General features: G+C 43.2%; 1 protein-coding gene across 10 annotated transcripts in view; it reads left to right on the forward strand.

Annotated features, from left to right (window-relative positions):
• arap3 (ArfGAP with RhoGAP domain, ankyrin repeat and PH domain 3) overlaps positions 1-19,808 on the forward strand; it is a 613,394-nt gene that overhangs the window by 409,338 nt on the left and 184,248 nt on the right. For all 10 annotated transcript variants that reach the window (XM_068044105.1, XM_068044114.1, XM_068044106.1 and 7 more), the window contains one exon: positions 2,639-2,724. In XM_068044105.1, the coding sequence (XP_067900206.1) occupies positions 2,639-2,724 (86 nt within the window). The remainder of the gene's footprint in view (positions 1-2,638; positions 2,725-19,808) is intronic.

A 19,808-nucleotide genomic window follows, 5' to 3' on the forward strand; every position in this document is an offset into this window, starting at 1 on the left:
CTTAGTGTCGTCTGCAAATTTGCTAATCAGTCCACCTATACTTTCCTCCAAATCATTAATGTATATCATAAACAACAGTGGTCCCAGCACGGATCCCTGTGGAACACCACTGGTCACACGTCTCCATTTTGAGAAACTCCCTTCTACTGCTACTCTCTTTCTCCTGTTGCCCAGCCAGTTCTTTATCCATCTAGCTTGTACACCTTGGACCCCAAGCGCCTTCACTTTCTCCATCAGCCTGCCATGGGGAACCTTATCAAACGCCTTACTGAAGTCCATGTATATGACATCGACAGCCCTTCCCCAATGACTAATGCTCTGCTCCTCTTCCCCCTTCCCTTCTGAGCAACAGGGACAGACTCTGTGCCAGACACCTTTACCCCATTGCTTACCCCTGGTAAGTCGTCCCCCGCAACAGTATCCAAAACGGTATACCTGTTGTTGAGGGAAACGGCCACAGGGGATCCCTGCACTGCCTGCTGGTTCCCTCTCCTTCCCCTGACGGTAACCCATCTACCTACTTCTTTTACCTGAGGTGTGACTACCTCCCTATAACTCCTCTCAATAACCCCCTCCGCCTCCCGAATGATCCGAAGTTCATCCAGCTCCAGCTCCAGTTCCCTAACGCGGTTCTCAAGGAGCTGGAGTTGGGTGCACTTCCCGCAGATATGGTCCCTGCCGTTCACAATGGGATCAGCCAGCTCCCACATCATACAGCTACAGCACATCACCTGCCCAGCCATCTCTATTTAGTTAATTACTTTATTAATTTATATACATTTATGAGCTGAATACTTTGATTCTTCTCTGCTGTGGTCTTTTTCAAATAACCAATTAATCGATAAGTCAAAAAAGTAAAAGAAGAAAGTAAATTTTTACCAATCACACGATACAGAAGAAATAAAATTAAAAGCTTACCTTATCAACACACCATAGTCCTTTTTTTTTTGGTTAGAGGAGGAGGGTGGGTGGGAGACACTACACGTGTAGTGTCTCGGGTTCATCCACTGCCCAAATATATAGGTTTTGACTTACCCAGCAGTCCCCTGGTCCTCCGAAACAAAAGGGAATTAACTTTAACTTTAAACTGAAACTGACCTCCCAGCTGATAGTTCGCTCCTGGAGTCCCTGGAGTTTACAAAAATGAGAGGTGATCTCATTGAAATATATAACATTCTTAAGGGGCTTGATAGGGTAGATGCTAAGAAAATGTTTCCCCTAGCTGGGGTATCTAGAACACAGGGTCACAGTCTCAGTAAGGGGTTGGTCATTTAGACCTGAGATGAAGAGACACTTCTTCAAAGAGTTGTGAATGTGAGCTGTGGATGCTCAGTTATTCAGTATATTCAAGACAGAGGTCAATACATTTTTTGTTCCTAAGGGAATCAAGGAATATGGGGATAGGGTGGGAAGGTGGAGTTGTAGCCATGATCTTATTGACTGGTGGAGCAGACTTGAAGAGACAAAAGGCACACTCCAGCTCCCATTTCATATGTTTTTAAAGTGTTTACTATTTCCTCTCAAGATAGAACAGCTTAAAAACATAAGTTTAGGACGAGGAAAAGGTATTGGATCCAATAAGCCTTTGTTCTTGATAAATTCCAACTCTGCTTTCCCACCTTCGCAACTCAATTACATCTCTCTTCAGAAGAGCTTCAAGTTCGTCACTGAAATGGTGATGCATTTATCAGTAACACTGGGTATTTTAATCTTTCACCTAAGTAAATAGAGGGGGTGGGGTGTGCGGGGAGATAGTGGTAATGTCACTGAACTAGTAATCTAGAAGTCCAGACTAATGCCCTGGGGACATAGGTTCAAATCCCACCACAGCAGCTGGTTGAATTTAAATTCAACTAATTAATTTTTCATATCTGCAATTGACAGCTGGTCTCAGTCATGGTGTCATGAAACTGTCATCAATTGTAAATACCCATCTGGTTCACTAATGTTCTTTAGGAAGGAAATCTGCTGTCCTTACTTGGTCTGGCTGACATGTGTCTCCAGACCCACAGCAATGTGGTTGACTCTTAACTACTCTGTGAAATGGCCTAGCAAACCATTCAGTTGTCAAAGGACATTATGGATGAGCAACAACTGCTAGCCTTGGCAATGACACCCACATTCCATGAAAGAATTTTTAAAAATTGCCTGTTTGAACCTTCTCAATTTCCTTGACACCATCTTGTGTCACTACTGAGGACAACCAACACTCATTCAAAATGAACAAGCTCAAATAAAAAGCAGCCCCTCCAATTCAGAGTCACATGTGCAGTTTGAAGTTTTAGAAACTTTTGAACTAGAAAATTGTCAGGACTGCTTTTGGAAATCTAGCACTGGTAAAAGTTAATTTTGGTTAGTTTTGCTGATCATAGATGCATTTAAGAGGAAACTAGATGAACACATGAGGGCGAAACGAGAGATGACGAGGGGTGGGAGGAAGCTTATGGGAGCATAAACACCAACATGGACCAGTTGGGTTGATTGGCCTGTTTCTATGCTGTATATTCTATGTAGTTCTATGTAATAGTTGTAAACTCTATTTTCTACATGATCTTGGTTCAGAAGTCCACGCAGTGTTGTTTTTCATTGGATTTTTTGGCGAAGTAACAATTTCCCATGTTTCTTTTGCTTTTTGCAGGTGAACATCGGGGCTTAGGTACAAGCATCTCGAAAGTACAAAGTCTGAAATTGGACACAAGCATATGGACCAATGAAATTGTACAGGTCAGAGGACCCTCGCTATTAATATTTCATATATCTATTTGCCAAAATTCTTTAAACCAGTGAGAAAATAAAGTCAAAAGGAAATATAAAATCAGTTATTACAGAATTACTGAAAACATAAGAACATAAGAAATAAGAGTAGGAGGATGAGCAGGACATACAGCCCCTCAAGCCTACTTCGCCATTCAGTAGAATCATGGTTCATCTGATCATGGCCTCAACTCCATTATTCTGCCTGTGACCCAGAACCCTTGACTCCCTATTGTTCAAGAATCTATCTCAGCCTTGAATATATAAAATGATTTCGTCTCGGGTACAGAATTCGAAGGATTCACAATCCCCTGAGAAAAATTCCTCCACACCTCTGTCTTAGATGGGACACGCCTTATTATGAAACGATGCCCCAGGTCCTAGATTTCCCAACCAGGGGAAACAGCTTCTCAGCATTTACCCTGTCAAGCCCCCTCAGAATCAATAAGATTATCTCTCATTTTTCTAAACTTCAATGCTTATAGGCCCAACCTGCTCAACCTTTCCTCCTAAGACAACAGCTGCATCCCAGGATCAACCTCATGGGCTGCATTTTAAAAGCCTGATGTGAAATAGTCAGTGGGCGGAAAAATTTGCAGCCCACGCACACGGGGCCCACGTCGTGGAGCTGTGGCGATTCCAAACGCGACAGCTCATTAGCATGGGCAGGCAGCCGCCTCCCCCGTCCCCTCGCCCCCCAATGACATGGAGGGGGCGGGCGAGCCATCCCCGATAATGGTGTCCAGCACCATTTTTAAAGGGCTTAGAGCTATAAATGAGCATTTAAAATATTAAAGGACCATTACATTTTAAATGAATAAAAGTAAGTGAAAATGTTTTCCATCCCCTCTTACACCTCCCCAATAGCCTTACATTAAATTCATTGCCCGCTTAACCCCCAAAATACTTACCTTGACGACATGACCTTCCCCCCCAAACTTCATGAACTGTAACCCTCAACCCTTTCTCGTCATCCCCCCCAACCAATCCAAAGCGTTTTAACCCCACATCCACCCGTTCCCGCCCCCACACAGAGAAAATCACCTCCTCCCGCCTTCCCACAGGTGTCACTCCTCGTTTCCCCAAATGGGGATTTGAAGGCCTGGCAGTGCCAGCCGTCAGAATGAAGATCCCAACCTGCTGGCAGAATCACTGCAGCCTGTATATTAATTAATGGTAAGTATCAATTTGCATATTAATTAATGCGGGTCCCGTCGTCGAGCAGTGGGGCTGCCGCCACGAGGCCTCGCCGCCGCTGGCAAGATTGGGATGGGGCCTGCCAGCGGCGTGATCAGTGGCAGGCTGCATCCGTTGCTATCTTCATTCCCCACCCCCACCCCTCGCCACTGTTCCTGGCGTAGGACAGCCTTTAAAATCCAGCCCCATGTGTTAAATTCGAGAAAACCTGTTGCGGAAGGCTGGAGCCTATCTTTACTCAGTGTCGCTTTATTGTACAGAGTAAAAGGATTATAAACATAAAGCTGCTCACTCAAAAACCCTTCACCAGTCTCAGTGTCTCCTTATTAGTGCTCAAATAAGACCCTAATTAATACCCTCCACCTGCATATAATTAAAGAGTTGATACACAATGAACAGATTTGCTTCTTTTATAATGAAACTTAAATTAACAAGCTCAAACAACATTTCAAAATAAATTCCATATTAGGTACAAAGTATAACATTACGAGATGCCTCTCCTCTAGCACCCCTAACAATTTCTTTGTACTAGCATTTCTTTTCGTGAAACAATCAGCTCCCAGATGACTTGCATCTGCCCATTTAAGTTTGGAGATTTCCTTTCTCGATCACATTTGTTTCAATCCGGCACAGTGGCACAGTGGTTAGCACTGCAGCCTCACAGCTCCAGGGACCCGGGTTCGATTCCGGGTACTGCCTGTGCAGAGTTTGCAAGTTCTCCCTGTGTCTGCGTGGATTTTCTCCGGGTGCTCCGGTTTCCTCCCACATCCAAAGACTTGCAGGTGATAGGTAAATTGGCTGTTATAAATTGCCCCTAGTGTAGGTAGGGAATATGGGATTACTGTAGGGTTAGTATAAATGGGTGGTTGTTGGTCGGCACAGACTCGGTGGGCCGAAGGGCCTGTTTCAGTGCTGTATCTCTAAATAAAAAAAAGGTCAATACATAGTTATTTCTCACTCACATTGTAGAGTGTACATTGTCCCACAAACAACGAGTATCCACATAACATTCAATGGGTATCCTATCTTCAGCATGTCCCTTGTTCAGAATTTCACCTAAAATATTTGACAAATAGAACCCCATATCCACAAGACCTAGTGTTTCTGCAGCCAAAGTGCTTTGAATGATCCTTTTTATTTTCTGAGCTCCTCAAGCTAAAGGACAATGTTTCCCATTTTCACCCATCAGAAATATTATGAAACCAGCTGCACTTGCATACCCATCAGCAAGATTAGCATGTGAAACATCACTAAAAAAATTAAATCTGGAGAAATGTGGCCTGAAGTTCCCATCCTTAAGTGACCCAAAGAACACAAAGCTAGTCTTTTTTAATGTTTTATTTTCCTTTAAAACATTCTCAACTTTCGGGTGTTTCATCATCATACTTAAGTCCAGCACATCAAAACTAGCATCAAGCCTAGGCTGAGTGAAAAACCAGTTAAATTGACCAATCAAGCTTCGCAATTGCTCCATCTCTTCCTGAGATATATCATTATCTTTCTATAATGACCTAGTACAATGAACCAGGATGGGAGTAGCAGTCTCTAAATAGGATTGTTGATTTAAAGTTATTCCAAACTTACTCAGCTTAATATCTAAACCAATATATTTAAATGCTGCACAAGCCTTACTCCAAATCTTAAATTCTGCCCTAATCTTATCAATAAGGCACTTTTCACAATCCGCAGTGCCACCCTATGAGAAATCATCAATGTGCATCATGAAGGTGCCTGAAAGTTTCCCTTTATGATACCAATAAAACATTGCAGGAACACAACCAATTTTCAACAAAACAGATCTCACTAAGAAATACCACCCCCCGGAAGCATCATTAAGGCCATAGACACAAATGTTCACTTTCCATAGTTTTCCTTTTGTATCTGCTGCCTCTTTGGATGGTGTCAGAAACACTTCTCTCTGAAAAGTATCACCCTGCAGAAATGTGGCTTTCAGGTTAATGGATCTACATTCCCATGAATATGTGGCCAAAAGAGCTAAAAAGATTTTTAAGCTTAATTTTCCAGTTGTAGGAGAGTCCACTTGAACATTGGTGTCTCCCAATCACTCTTCAAAACCCCTCGCAACTAACCTCGCTTTAGCCTTGTAAGTCCCATCTGGAAGTACCTTTTCATTACAAATTCATCTATGTGACAAGGCTGTCTGTCCTCTATCTGGTACCTCAGAATAAACTCCAAACTCTCCCCAACTCTCTAATTCCTTATATTTTGCTTCTCTTATTAGTTTAACCTCAATTAACTTTTATTGGCAGCTACTGAAACTTCACAGTCATGAGGACTTCTGCTTCGAGTTCTATTCCGTTTCATTGTGGAATCTGTTCAAACTACAGCCTCTATTAACACTTTCATGTCTTTCAGGACTGCAGCTTTAAGATCTCCCTTTCTCACTATCGGAGTCTCTTTCTCCAGTACGTGATCGTTTCCTGACACCAGAATCACTTCGAGACCCATTATTAGATCTGCGCTTTCTTACTCTTCACTCTTTCACCCCATTCTTCCAGTCCATGGACCTTGTTTCTTGGCCATCATCTTGAACATTCAACCAATACGTATGCTTGTCAATGGATTTTCCTGCACGTCCCACAATTATTGCTTCCCTCCATTTATTAGACCTCTCTGGAATATATGTTACCTGAGTACTTACTCGCCGCAATTGTCCTTTGGATGTGACAGCTCTTTCCTGAGCGTCATGATCACTCACATTACTATCCAACCTTTGATCTACCTTATTCTGTTCTTCAGGATCTTTATCACAAAATACATGAGCATCTGAGATACAAGGTGCCCCGTTTCCCTCAATCAGCTGCTCAGATTCTGAGATATTGTAGTCAACTCCGATTAAATTTGAGGAATGAACGTTAACAGTTTTATGTCCATGCTTGATAACTACTGTTCTACCATCACAACCTATCACCTTACCAGAGCCCTTCTATTACCTATGACCCTCTCTTTTATAATACACAAAATCCCCTGAATTAAATTCCACCTCAGGTGGCCTTATACAATACCTCAGGGCTCTCCGAACTTTCTCAGAGACTTCAGCCTTGATAAAAGTCCATCTCCCTGCATGTAAAGCATTTACAGAGATGAGGAGAAATTACTTCTCTCAAAGGGTCGTGAGTCTGTGGAATTCACTACGCCAGAGTGCGGTGGATGCTGGGACATTGAGTAAATTTAAGGAGGAGAAAGACAGATTTTTAATTAGTAAAGGGTTGAAGGGTTATGGAGAATGGGCAGGAAAGTGGAGTTAAGGTTGAGGTGAGATCAGCCATGATTGTATTGAATGGCAGAGCAGGCTCGAGGGGCTGAATTGCCTACTCCTGCTCCTAGTTCTTATGTTCGAAATGTGCAGCAAAAATGGAACTAATTGTAGTACCTTCTAAAGCAGGAGGACTAAAACAGTACAGAAAGCAATTTGGGATTTCACTCACAGACCAATTGATAGGGACTAAAGGCCTGCTCAGGTCAGGGAAAAAAAACCCGATCCGAACCTAACAGGACCACATCGGACCCAACCCGACCCGAGCCCGACCCAACCACCAGAATGTTCCCTTTACCTACCTTGCGACTCCGAATCTGCAGGAAGCTGCAGCATGAGCGTGATGATGTCATAGAGACGCTCACTCACTCACTGCACAGACTCAGAGTTTCCCTCCTTGACATCCCGGACTCCCAGCTCAGGTAGGTTTTTTACTTTTAACACTTACCAGCAGAGCAAAATGCAATTCTTACTTTGTGTGTCTGACCTGGACCTGGCCTGACCCGGACCCGGCCTGACCCGGACTGACCTGAGCCCGAAAGCTGGACCCGGAAGACGGATGTCGTCGGCTCCTGTTGGGTTCGGGTTGAGTAGCAGGCCTTTAATAGGGACTATAGCCCCTAACCATCTGAAGCAAATTCTTTGCATGAACCACCCATGCCAGGGCATTTGTAAACTTGCAGTTTGACTGGTCAGCTAAGATTTTGTGCAGCATTTCATTAATCACCATGTGATTCCTTTCAAAAAGCCCATTGCTGAAAGGACTTTCAGCTGAGTAATTCATAACCATAATGTTCATGTTTTCACACAGCTCTCTGAACTTGCCATTGGCAAATTCTCCTCCATTAGCATTCAGAAACTTATTTGGTGCCCAAATCCGGCCCCTATCCATTTCTCCATGATTTTATCTATAATCACCCTTTTGTCTTTGCTATGAATTATTGTAAAAAGACTAAATCTAGTTGCCAGGTCTATAAAAATGTAGAATGAAATATTCTTGTTTTTGTCCCATACCTTTAAATCCATGACAACTACCTCGTTAAAGTCATGTACCTTTGGAAGGCTGCAACAGGACATGATGGCATCCTCTGATACTTTTTACAGATTTCACACTTTTCACTAATCTCTTCTTTTATCATCGTATACTCTTCATCAATCACACCTGCATCATTTAGCAGGGTTTTTAATATTTGACAAGAAAGGTGAGCAAATTGTCTGTGTAAGTTTAAGACCACCTGCTTTTTTTTTCTCTGATTCTTATCACTTGATGCCATTAATACTTCTCTCACACTCTGACTAGAAACATCAAATTTTGTTAAGGGGATACAATAATGCCCTGACTGGGTAAACGGCAAATTCACTGATTTTCCAAAAACAATTGCCTTTTATCATGCTCCATATCAAGTTTCATTTGTGCCCTTTTCATTGAAGGTTTACCCAGTGGTAAAGGTATCTCACTAGAGCCTACATCAGTACTGATGAAGTGGCTTACCCCAGCGATTTTACATGGAATTACTACTCTCTTCAGTGACATCACCAAACCTAAAGCTGATAGTACTTTTATACTCCTTAACCTTGTGTCGATCCTCACTACTGAGTGAATTCAGATAACATTGTAACCAATCTGTTACACATACTGTCCATGTGCAAGCGTTATCTCGAGACAAGGAGGCCAAAGAAGAAGGATCTAATAGAGCACAGCTGAATAAATCTGCAACCAACACATTCATGTGACTAGTACAATTTGTTCAGATTCATCAGTATCTTCCTCAGAATTCTTTGTGTTATGTGTTATTTCGAGGACTCTGCCCCTCCGCTTTGGGCCGTGCATTGCATAATGATACTTTGAGTCACACCTGAAGCACCTATTAACTGTTCCTTGGGCATTCCTGGGATTCATTCACCTATGATTGCTGTTCCAATTCTGTCTTCCACTGTAATAGTCATTAATGCCAAAGGTGCTTTCATCCTCATTCCTGCTGCCTTTAACTCTTTCATTGTAATTACGCTTGCTTCCAGTATCTGGACCATTTTGAAATCCAGTAAACATTGAGTCCTCCGTTATTTGTGTCACTGCAGAATGCCCTGTTTGTTCTACTAGGGCTGCAGGAAATGACTGTTTCCCCACGAATTTCTTTCAGACAGCAGTCATCTGATCTAACAGGGAGCCTTTTTCCAAGAACCGAACCCCAGTGAGAACCAGGAGCCTGTCCATATGCGACACCCTCGCACAATCTCGCAATTTAAATGCTAGCACTGAACCAGGGATCTCCAAATTGAATTTCCTCAATCTTCTACACAGTCTGTTAAAGTCCATGATATATTCCTCTATTGAATAACCATCTGTTTTCCAAAATCTATCAAAGTCTGACCATGCCTCATACGCATTCAATAGGTTGTCTTTATAGAGTTGCACAGCAGAGAAACAGGCTCTTCAGCCCACCGCGTCCATGCCGACCATAATGCCTATCTATACTAATCCCACCTGCCTGCATTAATTCCATATCCCTCTATGCCTTGCTCATTCAAGTAACTGTCCAGATGCCTCTTAAATATTGCTACTGTTCCTGCCTCCACCACCTCCTGAGGCAGCTCATTCCAGATACCCACTATTCTTTCTGTGAAAAATTTACCCCTTTGATCCCCTTTAAACCTCCTCCCTCTCACCTTAAATCTATGCCCTCTAGTTTTAGTCACCCCTACCATAGGAAACATACTCTGGCTATCTACCCTATCTATGCCTCTCATAATTTTATATACCTCTATCATGCCCCCTCTCAGCCTCCTTCACTCCAGGGAAAACAGACCCAGCCTATCCAATCTCTCTTTATAACTCAAGCCCTCCAAACCAGGCAACATCCTTGTGAATCTTTTCTGCACCCTCTCCAGCTTAATCACATCTTTCCTGTAGTGCGGCGACCAGAACTGCACACAGTACTCCAAATGCGGCCTAACCAACGTTATGTACAACTGTAGCGTGACGTTCCAACTCTTGTACTCAATGCCTCGGCCGATGAAGGCAAGCATGCCATACGCCTTCTTCACCACCCTGTCTACTTGTGTTGCCACTTTCAGGGAACTATGTACTTGCACCCCAAGTTCTCTCTGCTCAACAACACTCCCAGGGCCCTGCCATTCACTGTATATGTCCTGCCCTGGTTTAACTTCCCAAAATGCATCACTTCACACTTCTCCGCATTAAATTCCATTTGCCAATCCCTTGCCCACTTTCCCAGTTGATCTATATCTTGTTGTAACCTTAAACAACCCTCCACTACCACCCTCTGCCTCCTATCATCAAGCCAATTTTGTATCCAATCTACCAGTTCCGAAGAAGGGTCACTGACCCGAAACGTTAACTCTGCTTCGCTTTCCACAGATGCTGCCGGACCTGCTGAGTGGTTCCAGCATTTCTTGTTTTTATTTGTATCCAATCTGCTAGCTCACCCTGGATCCCATGTGTTCGAACCTTCTGGACCAGCCTACCATGCAGGACCTTGTCAAAGACCTTGCTAAAGTCCACATAGACAACGTCCATCGCCCTGCCCTCGTCAATCCTCTTGGTCACCTCCTCGAAAAATTCAATCAAAATTCGTGAGACATGATTTCCCACGCACAAAGCCATGCTGACTATCCCTAATCAAACCATGCCTTTCCAGATGCATATAAATCCTGTCTCTCAGAATCCCTTCCAATAACTTTCCCACCACTGATGTAAGGCTCACCGGCCTGTAGTTCCCTGGTTTATCACCTGCTGCCCTTCTTAAATAAAGACACAACATTAGCTATCCTCCAGTCATCTGGTACCTCACCCGTGGCTAACGATGATACAAAAATCTCTGCCAGGGCCCCAGCAATTTCCTCCCTTGCTTCCCATAGCATCCTAGGATACACCTGGTCAGGCCCTGGGGATTTATCCACCTTAATGCGTTTCAAAACCTCCAACACCACCTCCTTTGTAATGTTGATATGCTCCAGGATATCGGTGTTCCCTCCCTTGAACTCACTAACTTCCATGACCTTCTCCACGGTAAATACGGACAAGAAATATTCATTTAAGACCTCGCCCATTTCCCATGGCTCCACAAATAGATTGCCACACTGATCCTTAAGGGGACCTACTCTCTCCCTAGCTACCCTTTTACTCTTAATATACTTATAGAATCTTTTAGGATTCTCCTTTATCTTATCTGCCAGGGAAATCTCATGGCCCCTTTTCGCCCTCCTAATTTCCTTCTTAAGTGTAGTCCGACATCCCCTATACTCCTCGAGGGACTCGCTCGATCCCAGCTGCCTATACCTGACATATGCCTCCTTCTTTGTCCTAACCAGACCCTCGATATCCCTCGTCAGCCAAGATTCCCTAAACTTGCCAGCCTTGCCCTTCCATCTAACAGGAACATACCGGCCCTGAACTCTTCCTATCTCACTTTTAAAAGCCTCCCACTTGCCAGACATCCCTTTACCTGTAAGCAGCCTCTCCCATTCAACTTTTGAGAGTTCCTGTCTGATGCCATTGAAATTAGCCTTCCCCCAATTTAGGACTTCAACCTGAGGACCAGTCCTATCCTTTTCCATAACTATCTTGAAGCTAATAGAGTTATGGTCACTGGTCCCAAAGTGCTCCCCCACTGACACATCAACCACCTGCCCATCCTCATTTCCTAAGAGAAGGTCGAATTAGACCATTCTCTAGTAGGGCCATCCACATACTGCTTCAGAAAACTATCCTCGACACACTTAACAAATTTTCCCCCATCTGATCCCTTAGCACTAAGGCAGTCCCAGTCAATATTAGGGAAGTTAAAATCACCTACTACTACAACCCTATAATTCCTACACCTATCTGTGATTTCCCTACATATATGCTCCTCCACTTCCCTCTGACTATTGGGGGGCCTATAGTATAATCCCATCAAAGTGATCACCCCTTTCTTATTTCTAAGTTCTACCCATATGGCCTTGCTGGACATTCCCCCCGGGATATCTTCTCTAAGTACTGCTGTGATGTCCTCCCTAATCAATAGTGCAACTCCCCCTCCTCTCTTACCTCCATCTCTGTCACACCAGAGGGATCAGTAACCCGGAACATTGAGCTGCCAGTCCTGCCCATCCCTCAACCACATTTCCGTAATAGCTATAATATCACGATCCCATGTACCGATCCATGCTCTGGGTTCATCTGCCTTACCTGTAAGGCTTCTTGCATTAAAGTAAATGCAGTTTAGCCTACCAGACCTTCCACGCTCCCTGTCCTGCCCCTGCCCGGCCTGTCTACTGGACTTGCTTGCTTTAACCTCTACATTTGCCTCAACTATCTCATCTGAGAGACTACTACTTTGGGTCCCACCCCCCCCTGCAAGACTAGTTTAAACCCTCCTGAGTTGTACTAGCAAACCTCCCCGCAAGGATATTGGTCCCTTTCCAGTTCAGATGCAACCCGTCCTTCTTGTACAGGTCACCTCTGCACCAGAAGAGATCCCAATGATCCAAGTAGCTGAAGCCCTCCCGCCTACACCAGCTCTTCAGCCACGCATTCATTTGCCTAATCCTCCTATTCCTACCCTCACTAGCACGTGGCGCAGGGAGTAATCCTGAGATTACAATCCTCGAGGTCCTGCTTTTTAACCTTCTGTCTAACTCCATATATTCACTTTGCAGGACCTCATCTCTCTTCCTGCCTATGTCGCTAGTACCAATATGGACCACGACCTCTGGCTGCTCACCCTCCCCTTTCAGACTGTCCTGCAACCGCTCTGAGACATCCTTAACCCGAGCACCAAGGAGGCATCATACCATCCTAGAGTCTTGTTTGTGGCCACAGAAACGCCTGTCTGCACCCCTTACGATAGAATCCCCTATCACTATAGCTCCTCCAACCCTTTTCCTCCCCTGCTGTACAGAAGAGCCCTCCATGGTGCCACGAACTTGGCTATTGCTGCTTTCCCCTGGGAGGTCATCCCCTCCCAACAATATCCAAAACGGTATATCTGTTTGAGAGGGGGATGGTCACAGGGGACTCCTGCACTACCTGCCTGCACCTACTACTCCTTCTGGTGGTCACCCATCTCTTTTCTGCCTGTGCAGCCATTACCTGCGGTGTGACCACCTCACTAAACGTGCTATCCACGATGTCCTCAGCTTCGTGGATGCTTCACAGTGAATCCACCCTCAGCTCCAGCTCCGTAATGCGGGTAGCCAGTAGCTGCAGATGGATACACTTCCTGCACACATGGTCGTCAGGGACACTGGAAGCGTCCCTGATTCCCCACATAGCGCAGGAGGAGCAGATCATGGGGCTGAGCTCTCCTCTCATGACTTACCCTTAGATTCATTAGTTACTCCCTGAATTAAAAAATACTAATTGCACTTGGGGCCTAGTTCTCCCCACTTCAATCTAAAGTCCGTAAAAAAACAATTTAGTAGTACTCACTTTATCACAAGAGGTTTTTTTTCCAACAAAAAACAACTTTTTTTTTAAGATATTCCAACAGCTCCTACTCACCAACCAATCACCTTTCTTGTAAATTTCATCCCAGAATTCTAACAGAAGATCCAAACCTTCATCAGTATCCAATTAATGAGCATCCAGTTCACAAAACACTTCACTTCTGATTTTACCTTTGGTAAGAAGTGACAACGCCAAGGCCATACCTTATTTCCTCTTCAGTAGGAATGTAACCCGTGTCCACATATCCAATATCCAATTCATTCTTTCACTGGTCATATGGCTTGGACTCAGAGAACATCGTCGGGTAATTATATCTGAACAATTTGCACTTGTTTTCTGTCATATTTTCCACAATAGCCAGTGAGAGTTTAGTTCTTTATGTAAAAAAAAAAAATCATATTTTCCAAGCTTCAGCTCTGGCAACCATTCTCTGCAACTATGCTAAATTCCAGAAAACATGTTGTGGAAGGATAATGCTGGAGCCTATCTGTACTCAATTTCACATTTATTGTGGAGAGTAAAAGGATTACAAACATGTAGCTCCTCACTCAAACCCTCCCACAGTCTCAGTAAGTATCACTTTATAAATGCTCAAGTAAGTCCCAATTAACACCTGCACCTGCATATAATTAAACATTTCATCCAGAATTAACATCATGGGCCTTCTCTGAACTCCAATGCAAGTATATCCCTTCTTAAATAAGGAGACCTAAACCGTACACAGTACTCTAGGTGTGATCTCACCAATGCCTTGTACAGTTGTGGCAAGACTTCCCTACTTAAATACTTCATCCCCCTTGCAATAAAAGCAAACATTCCATTTGCCTTCCTAATTACTTGCTGTTGCTGGATGCTGGCTTTTTGAGTTTCCTGCATGAGAATATCCAGGTCCCTCTTAACCACAGCATTCTGTAATCTGTCTCCATTTAAATAATATTCTGCTTTTCTATTCTTCCTACCAAAGTGGATAACCTTATATTTTCCTACATTAGACTCGATCTGCCAAATTTTTGAACACATTTTTAAATGTCTCTATTCCTTTGCCGACTCTTTGTATCCTCCTCACATCTTGTTTTCCCACCTATCCTTGTAACATCAGCAAATTTGGCTACAGTACACTTGGTCCTTTCATGCAAGTCATTAATATAGATTGTCAATAGTTGAGGCCCTAGCACTGATCCCTGTGGCACCCTACTTGTTACAATTTGCCAACCTGAAGATGACTGATTTCTCCCAACTCTCTGTTTTCTGTTAATTGACCAATCCTCAATCCATGCTGATATATTTCCCTCAACACCACAAACCCTTATTTTGTGCAGTAATCTTTTATGTGGCACCTTATCATATGCCTATTGGAAATCCAAATACACTACATCTACTGGTTCCCTTTTCTCTATGCTGCTCATTACCTCCTCAAAGAACTTTAATAAATTTGTCAAACATTTGCTGGCATGGACTCGATGGACCAAATGGCCTCCTTCTATGCTGTAATGACTCTATGACATGATTCCCCTTTCATTAAACCATATTGATTCTGCTTGCTTATATTATGATTATCTAAATGTCCTGCTACTACTTCCTGAACGAATTGCAGCATCTTCCCAATGATAGATGTTAGGTTAACTGGCCTATCGTGTCCTGCTTTCTGTCTCCTCACTTTCTTGATTAGAAGGGTTAACATTTGCGGTTTTCCAATCCACTGGGACCTTTCCAAAATCTAGGAAATTTTGGAAGATTACAACCAAAGCATCCATTATCTCTGCAGCCACTTCTTTTAAAACTCTAGGATGCAGGCCATCAGATCCAGGGAACTTGCCAGCCTTTTGTCCCATTAGTAGTTTGCCTCGTGATACAGGGTGACATAGATGGGCTGGTAAGATAGGCAGAGCAGTGGCAAATGGAATTTAATCTTGAGAAGTGTCAGGTGATGCATTTTGGGAGGACTAACAAGGCAAGGGAATATACAATGGATGGTAGGACCCTAGAAAGTACAGAAGGTCAGAGGGACCTTGGTGCACTTGTCCATAGATCACTGAAGGCAGCAGCACAGGTAGATAAGGTGGTTAGGAAGGCATATGGGATACTTGCCTTTATTAGCCGAGGCATAGAATATAAGAGCAGGGAGGTTATGATGGAGCTGTATAAAATGCTAGTTAGGCCACAGAATGAGTACTGTGTACAGTTCTGATTGTCACACTATAGGAAGGATGTGATTGTACTGGAGATTCACCAGGATGTTGCCTGGGCTGGAGCATTTCAGCAATGAAGAGAGACTGGATAGGCTAGGGTTGTTTTCCTTAGAGCAGAAAACGCTGAGGGGGACCTGATTGAGGTATACAAAATTATGAAGGATATAGATAGGAAGAAACTTTTTCCTTTAGTGGAGGTCTCATTAACCAGGGGGCATAGATTTAAGGTAAGGGGCAGGAGGTTTAGAGGGAATTTGAGGAGAAAGACTTTCACCCGGAGGGTGGTTGGAATCTGGAACACACTGCCTGAAGGGATGGTATAGGCAGGAACCCACACAACATTTAATATGTATTTAGATGAGCATTTGAAATGCCATAGCATACAAGGCTGGGGGCCAAGTGCTGGAAAATGAGATTAGAATAGATAGGTGCTTGATGGCCGGCATGGACACGATGGGCTGAAGGGCCTGTGTCTGTGCTGTATAACTCTATGACTCTATGACTAAGGATGGCATTGGTGCAGTAGTTAGAGATGACCTTGGTTCAGGAGATCAGGATGTAGAATCAGATTGGGTGGAAAAGAGGAATAGTAGGGGAACAAAGTCACTCGTGGGAGTGGTCTACAGGCCTCCTAACAGTAACCATAAATATTGGGTGCTTGTGATAAAGGGATGGCAATAATTATGGGTGATTTTAATCTACATATGAACTGGAAAAATCAGATTGGCAATAGTAGCCTGGATGTGGGATTCATAGAATGCTTTTGAGATAGTTTCTTCGAGCAGCATGTTCTGGAACCAACCAGAGAGCAGGTTATATTAGACTTGGTATTGTGTAATGTGACAGGATTAATTAATGACCTCAGAGTAAAGGCACCTCTAGATTGCAGCAGCCACAATATTAATACATTTACATCCAGATTGAAAGAGAGAAGAGTGGGTCTAAGACTAGTATTTTAAACTTAAATAAGGGCAATAATGGCATGAAAGCTGAGCTAGCTGAAGTGAACTGGGTTACTAGGCTAGGAGATTGATCAATAGAGATGCAGTGGCAGACATTTAAGGGGATATTTCAGAATACTCAAAATAAGTATGTTCCTACTATAAAGAAAAGATCTAAGGGGAGGACCCACCATCCGTGGTTAACTAAAGAAGTTAAAGAAACTTAAGGAAAAAGCATATAATTGCACAAAGGTGAGTGGCAGATCAGATGATTATCAGAATATAAAGAATGGCAGAGAATGACTAAAAGATTAATCAGGAGAAAATAATTAGACTAAGTCAGGAAACTAGCTAGAAATGTCAAGACATATAGCAAGAGTTTCTCCAGGTATTTAAAAAGTAAAAGAGTAAGTAAAGTGAGTGTTGGTCCATAGAGAGTGAGAATGGGGAGTTAATAGTAGATAATAAGGAAATGGTAGATGAAATGAACAAATATTTTGTTTCTGTCTTCACTATCGAGGATACAAAAAACATTCCAGCAATAGCTGTAAATCAGGAGGTGGAAGGAAGAGAGGAACTTTATGCAATTACAATCACCAGGGAAGCAGTACTGAGCAAACTGATGGAGCTGCGGGCTGATAAGTCCCCAGGTCCTGATGGACTTCATCCTAGGGTCTTAAAAGAGGTGGCTAATAAGGTAGTAGATGCGTTGGTGTTAATTTTTCAAAATTCGTTCGATTATGGAAAGGTTCCATCAGACTGGAAAATATCAAATATAACCCCTCTATTCAGGAAGTGGGGAGAGGCAGAAAACAGGTAACTGTAGGCCAGTTAGCTTGATGTCTGTTGTGGGGAAGGTGTTAGAATCGATCATTATAGCTGGCTACTTAGAAAAACTCATGGTAATCGGGAATAGTCAGCATGGTTTTGTGAAAGGGAAATCATGTTTAACTAATTTATTGGAGTTTTTTGAAGGAATAACGTGCACTGTGGATAAAGGGGAGCTCGTTGATGTACTGTACTTGGATTTCCAGAAGAAATTTGACAAGGTGTCACATAAAAGGTTATTGCGCAAAGTAGGACCTCATGGTGTAGGGGGTAACATATTAGCATGGATAGAAGATTGGCTGGCTGACAGAAAACAGAAAGCATGCATAAATGGGTCCTTTTCTGAGTGGCAGGATGTGACGAGTGGAGTCCGGCAGGGGTCTGTGCTGGGGCCTCAACTTTTTACAACTGATATCAATGACTTAGATGAGGGGAGCGATGGCATGGTAGCTAACTTTGCAGATGACACAAAGATAGGTAGGAAAGTATATTGTGAAGAGGACATAAGGAGGTTGCTGACCGATATTGATAGGTTGAGTGAGTGGGCGAAATTCTGACGGATGGAGTATAATGTGGGTAAATGTGAAATTGTTCACTTCTGCAGGAAGAATAAAAAAGCAGAGTATTACTTAAACAGAGAAGGACTGCAGAATTCCAGAATGCAGAGGGATCTAGGTGTTCTAGTGTATGAGTTACAAAAAGTTAGTGTGCAGGTACAGCAAGTAATAAAGAAGGCTAATGGAATGCTATCCTTTATTATGAGAGGAATTGAAAATAAAAGTAAGGATGTTATGCTTCAGTTATACAGGGCATTGGTGAGACCTCATCTTGAATACTGTGCGCAGTTTTGGGCTCCTTATTTATGGGAGGATGTAAATGGTTTTGAGGAAGTTCAGAGGTGGTTTCTAGATCGATACTTGGAATGAGCAGGTTGTCTTATGAGGAAAGGTTGGGCAGACTGGGGTTGTTTTCACTGGAGTTTAGAAGAGTGAGGGGAGACTTGATTGAAGTTTATAAGACCCTAAAGGTCTTGACAAGGTGGATGTGGAAAAGATGTTTCCTCTTGTGGGCGAATCCAGAACTAGGGAGCACTGTTTTAAAATTAGGGGTCGCCCTTTTAGGACAAAGATGAGTAGAAATCAGCAATAGTAATGCCATTAAATGTCAAGGGGAGATGGTTAGATTCTTTCATGTTGGAGATGGTCATTGCCTGACACTTGTGTGACACGAATGTTACTTGCCACTTAGCAGCCCAGGCCTGAATGTTGTTGAGGTCTTGCTGCATGCGGGCACGAACTGTGCGACTTTGGAATTCTCTGCCTCAGAAGGTGGTGGAGGCGGGGTCATTGAATAATTTTGAAGGTGGAGGTAGATAGATTCTTCTTAGGCAAAGAAATCAAAGATTATCAGGCGTAGATGGGAGTGTGGAATTCGAGATACAAACAGATCAGCCATGATCTTATTGAATGGCAGAGCAGGCTAAAGGGGCCGAATGGCCTACTTCTGCTCCTAACTCGTATGTTCGTATGTCTCCACCACTTCCTTGTTTTCCATTATTAATTCCCCAGTCTCATCCTCTCAGGGACTAGCATTTACAACAGCTACTCTCTTCCTTTTTATATACAAGAACACAAAAATACAAGAGCATAAAAATTAGGAGCAGAAGTAGACCATATGGCCCATCGAGCCTGCTCCGCCATTCAATACAATCATGGCTGATCTTGGACTTTAATTTCACTTTCCTGCCCACTCCCCATATCCCTTCTTTCCTGTGAGACCAAAAATCCATCTGTCCCAGCCTTCAATGTATTCAATGATGGAGCATCCACAACCCTCTGGGGTAGAGAATTCCAAAGATTCACAACCCTTTGTAGTAATTTCTCCTCATCTCAGTGCTGAATGACTTGCCCCTTATGCTGAGACTGTTCCCCCACATTCTAGATTCCCTGATCAGCAGAAACAATCTCTTCTTCTACCCGATCAAGCCCTTTCAGAATCTTGCATATCTCAGTTAGATCACCTCTCATATACATGTAGAAACTTTTACTGTCACAAGATTCATATAGATAAGGGAGGCCATCCAGTATATCCAGGAATACAACATATAATTCTGCCCAAAATGGCATCTAATGTGATCATAAATGAACCTACAATTTCAAATGATTACATCA

Source organism: Heterodontus francisci, chromosome 12 (genome assembly GCF_036365525.1).
Source record: "Heterodontus francisci isolate sHetFra1 chromosome 12, sHetFra1.hap1, whole genome shotgun sequence".
NCBI classification, from domain to species: Eukaryota; Metazoa; Chordata; class Chondrichthyes; order Heterodontiformes; family Heterodontidae; genus Heterodontus; species Heterodontus francisci.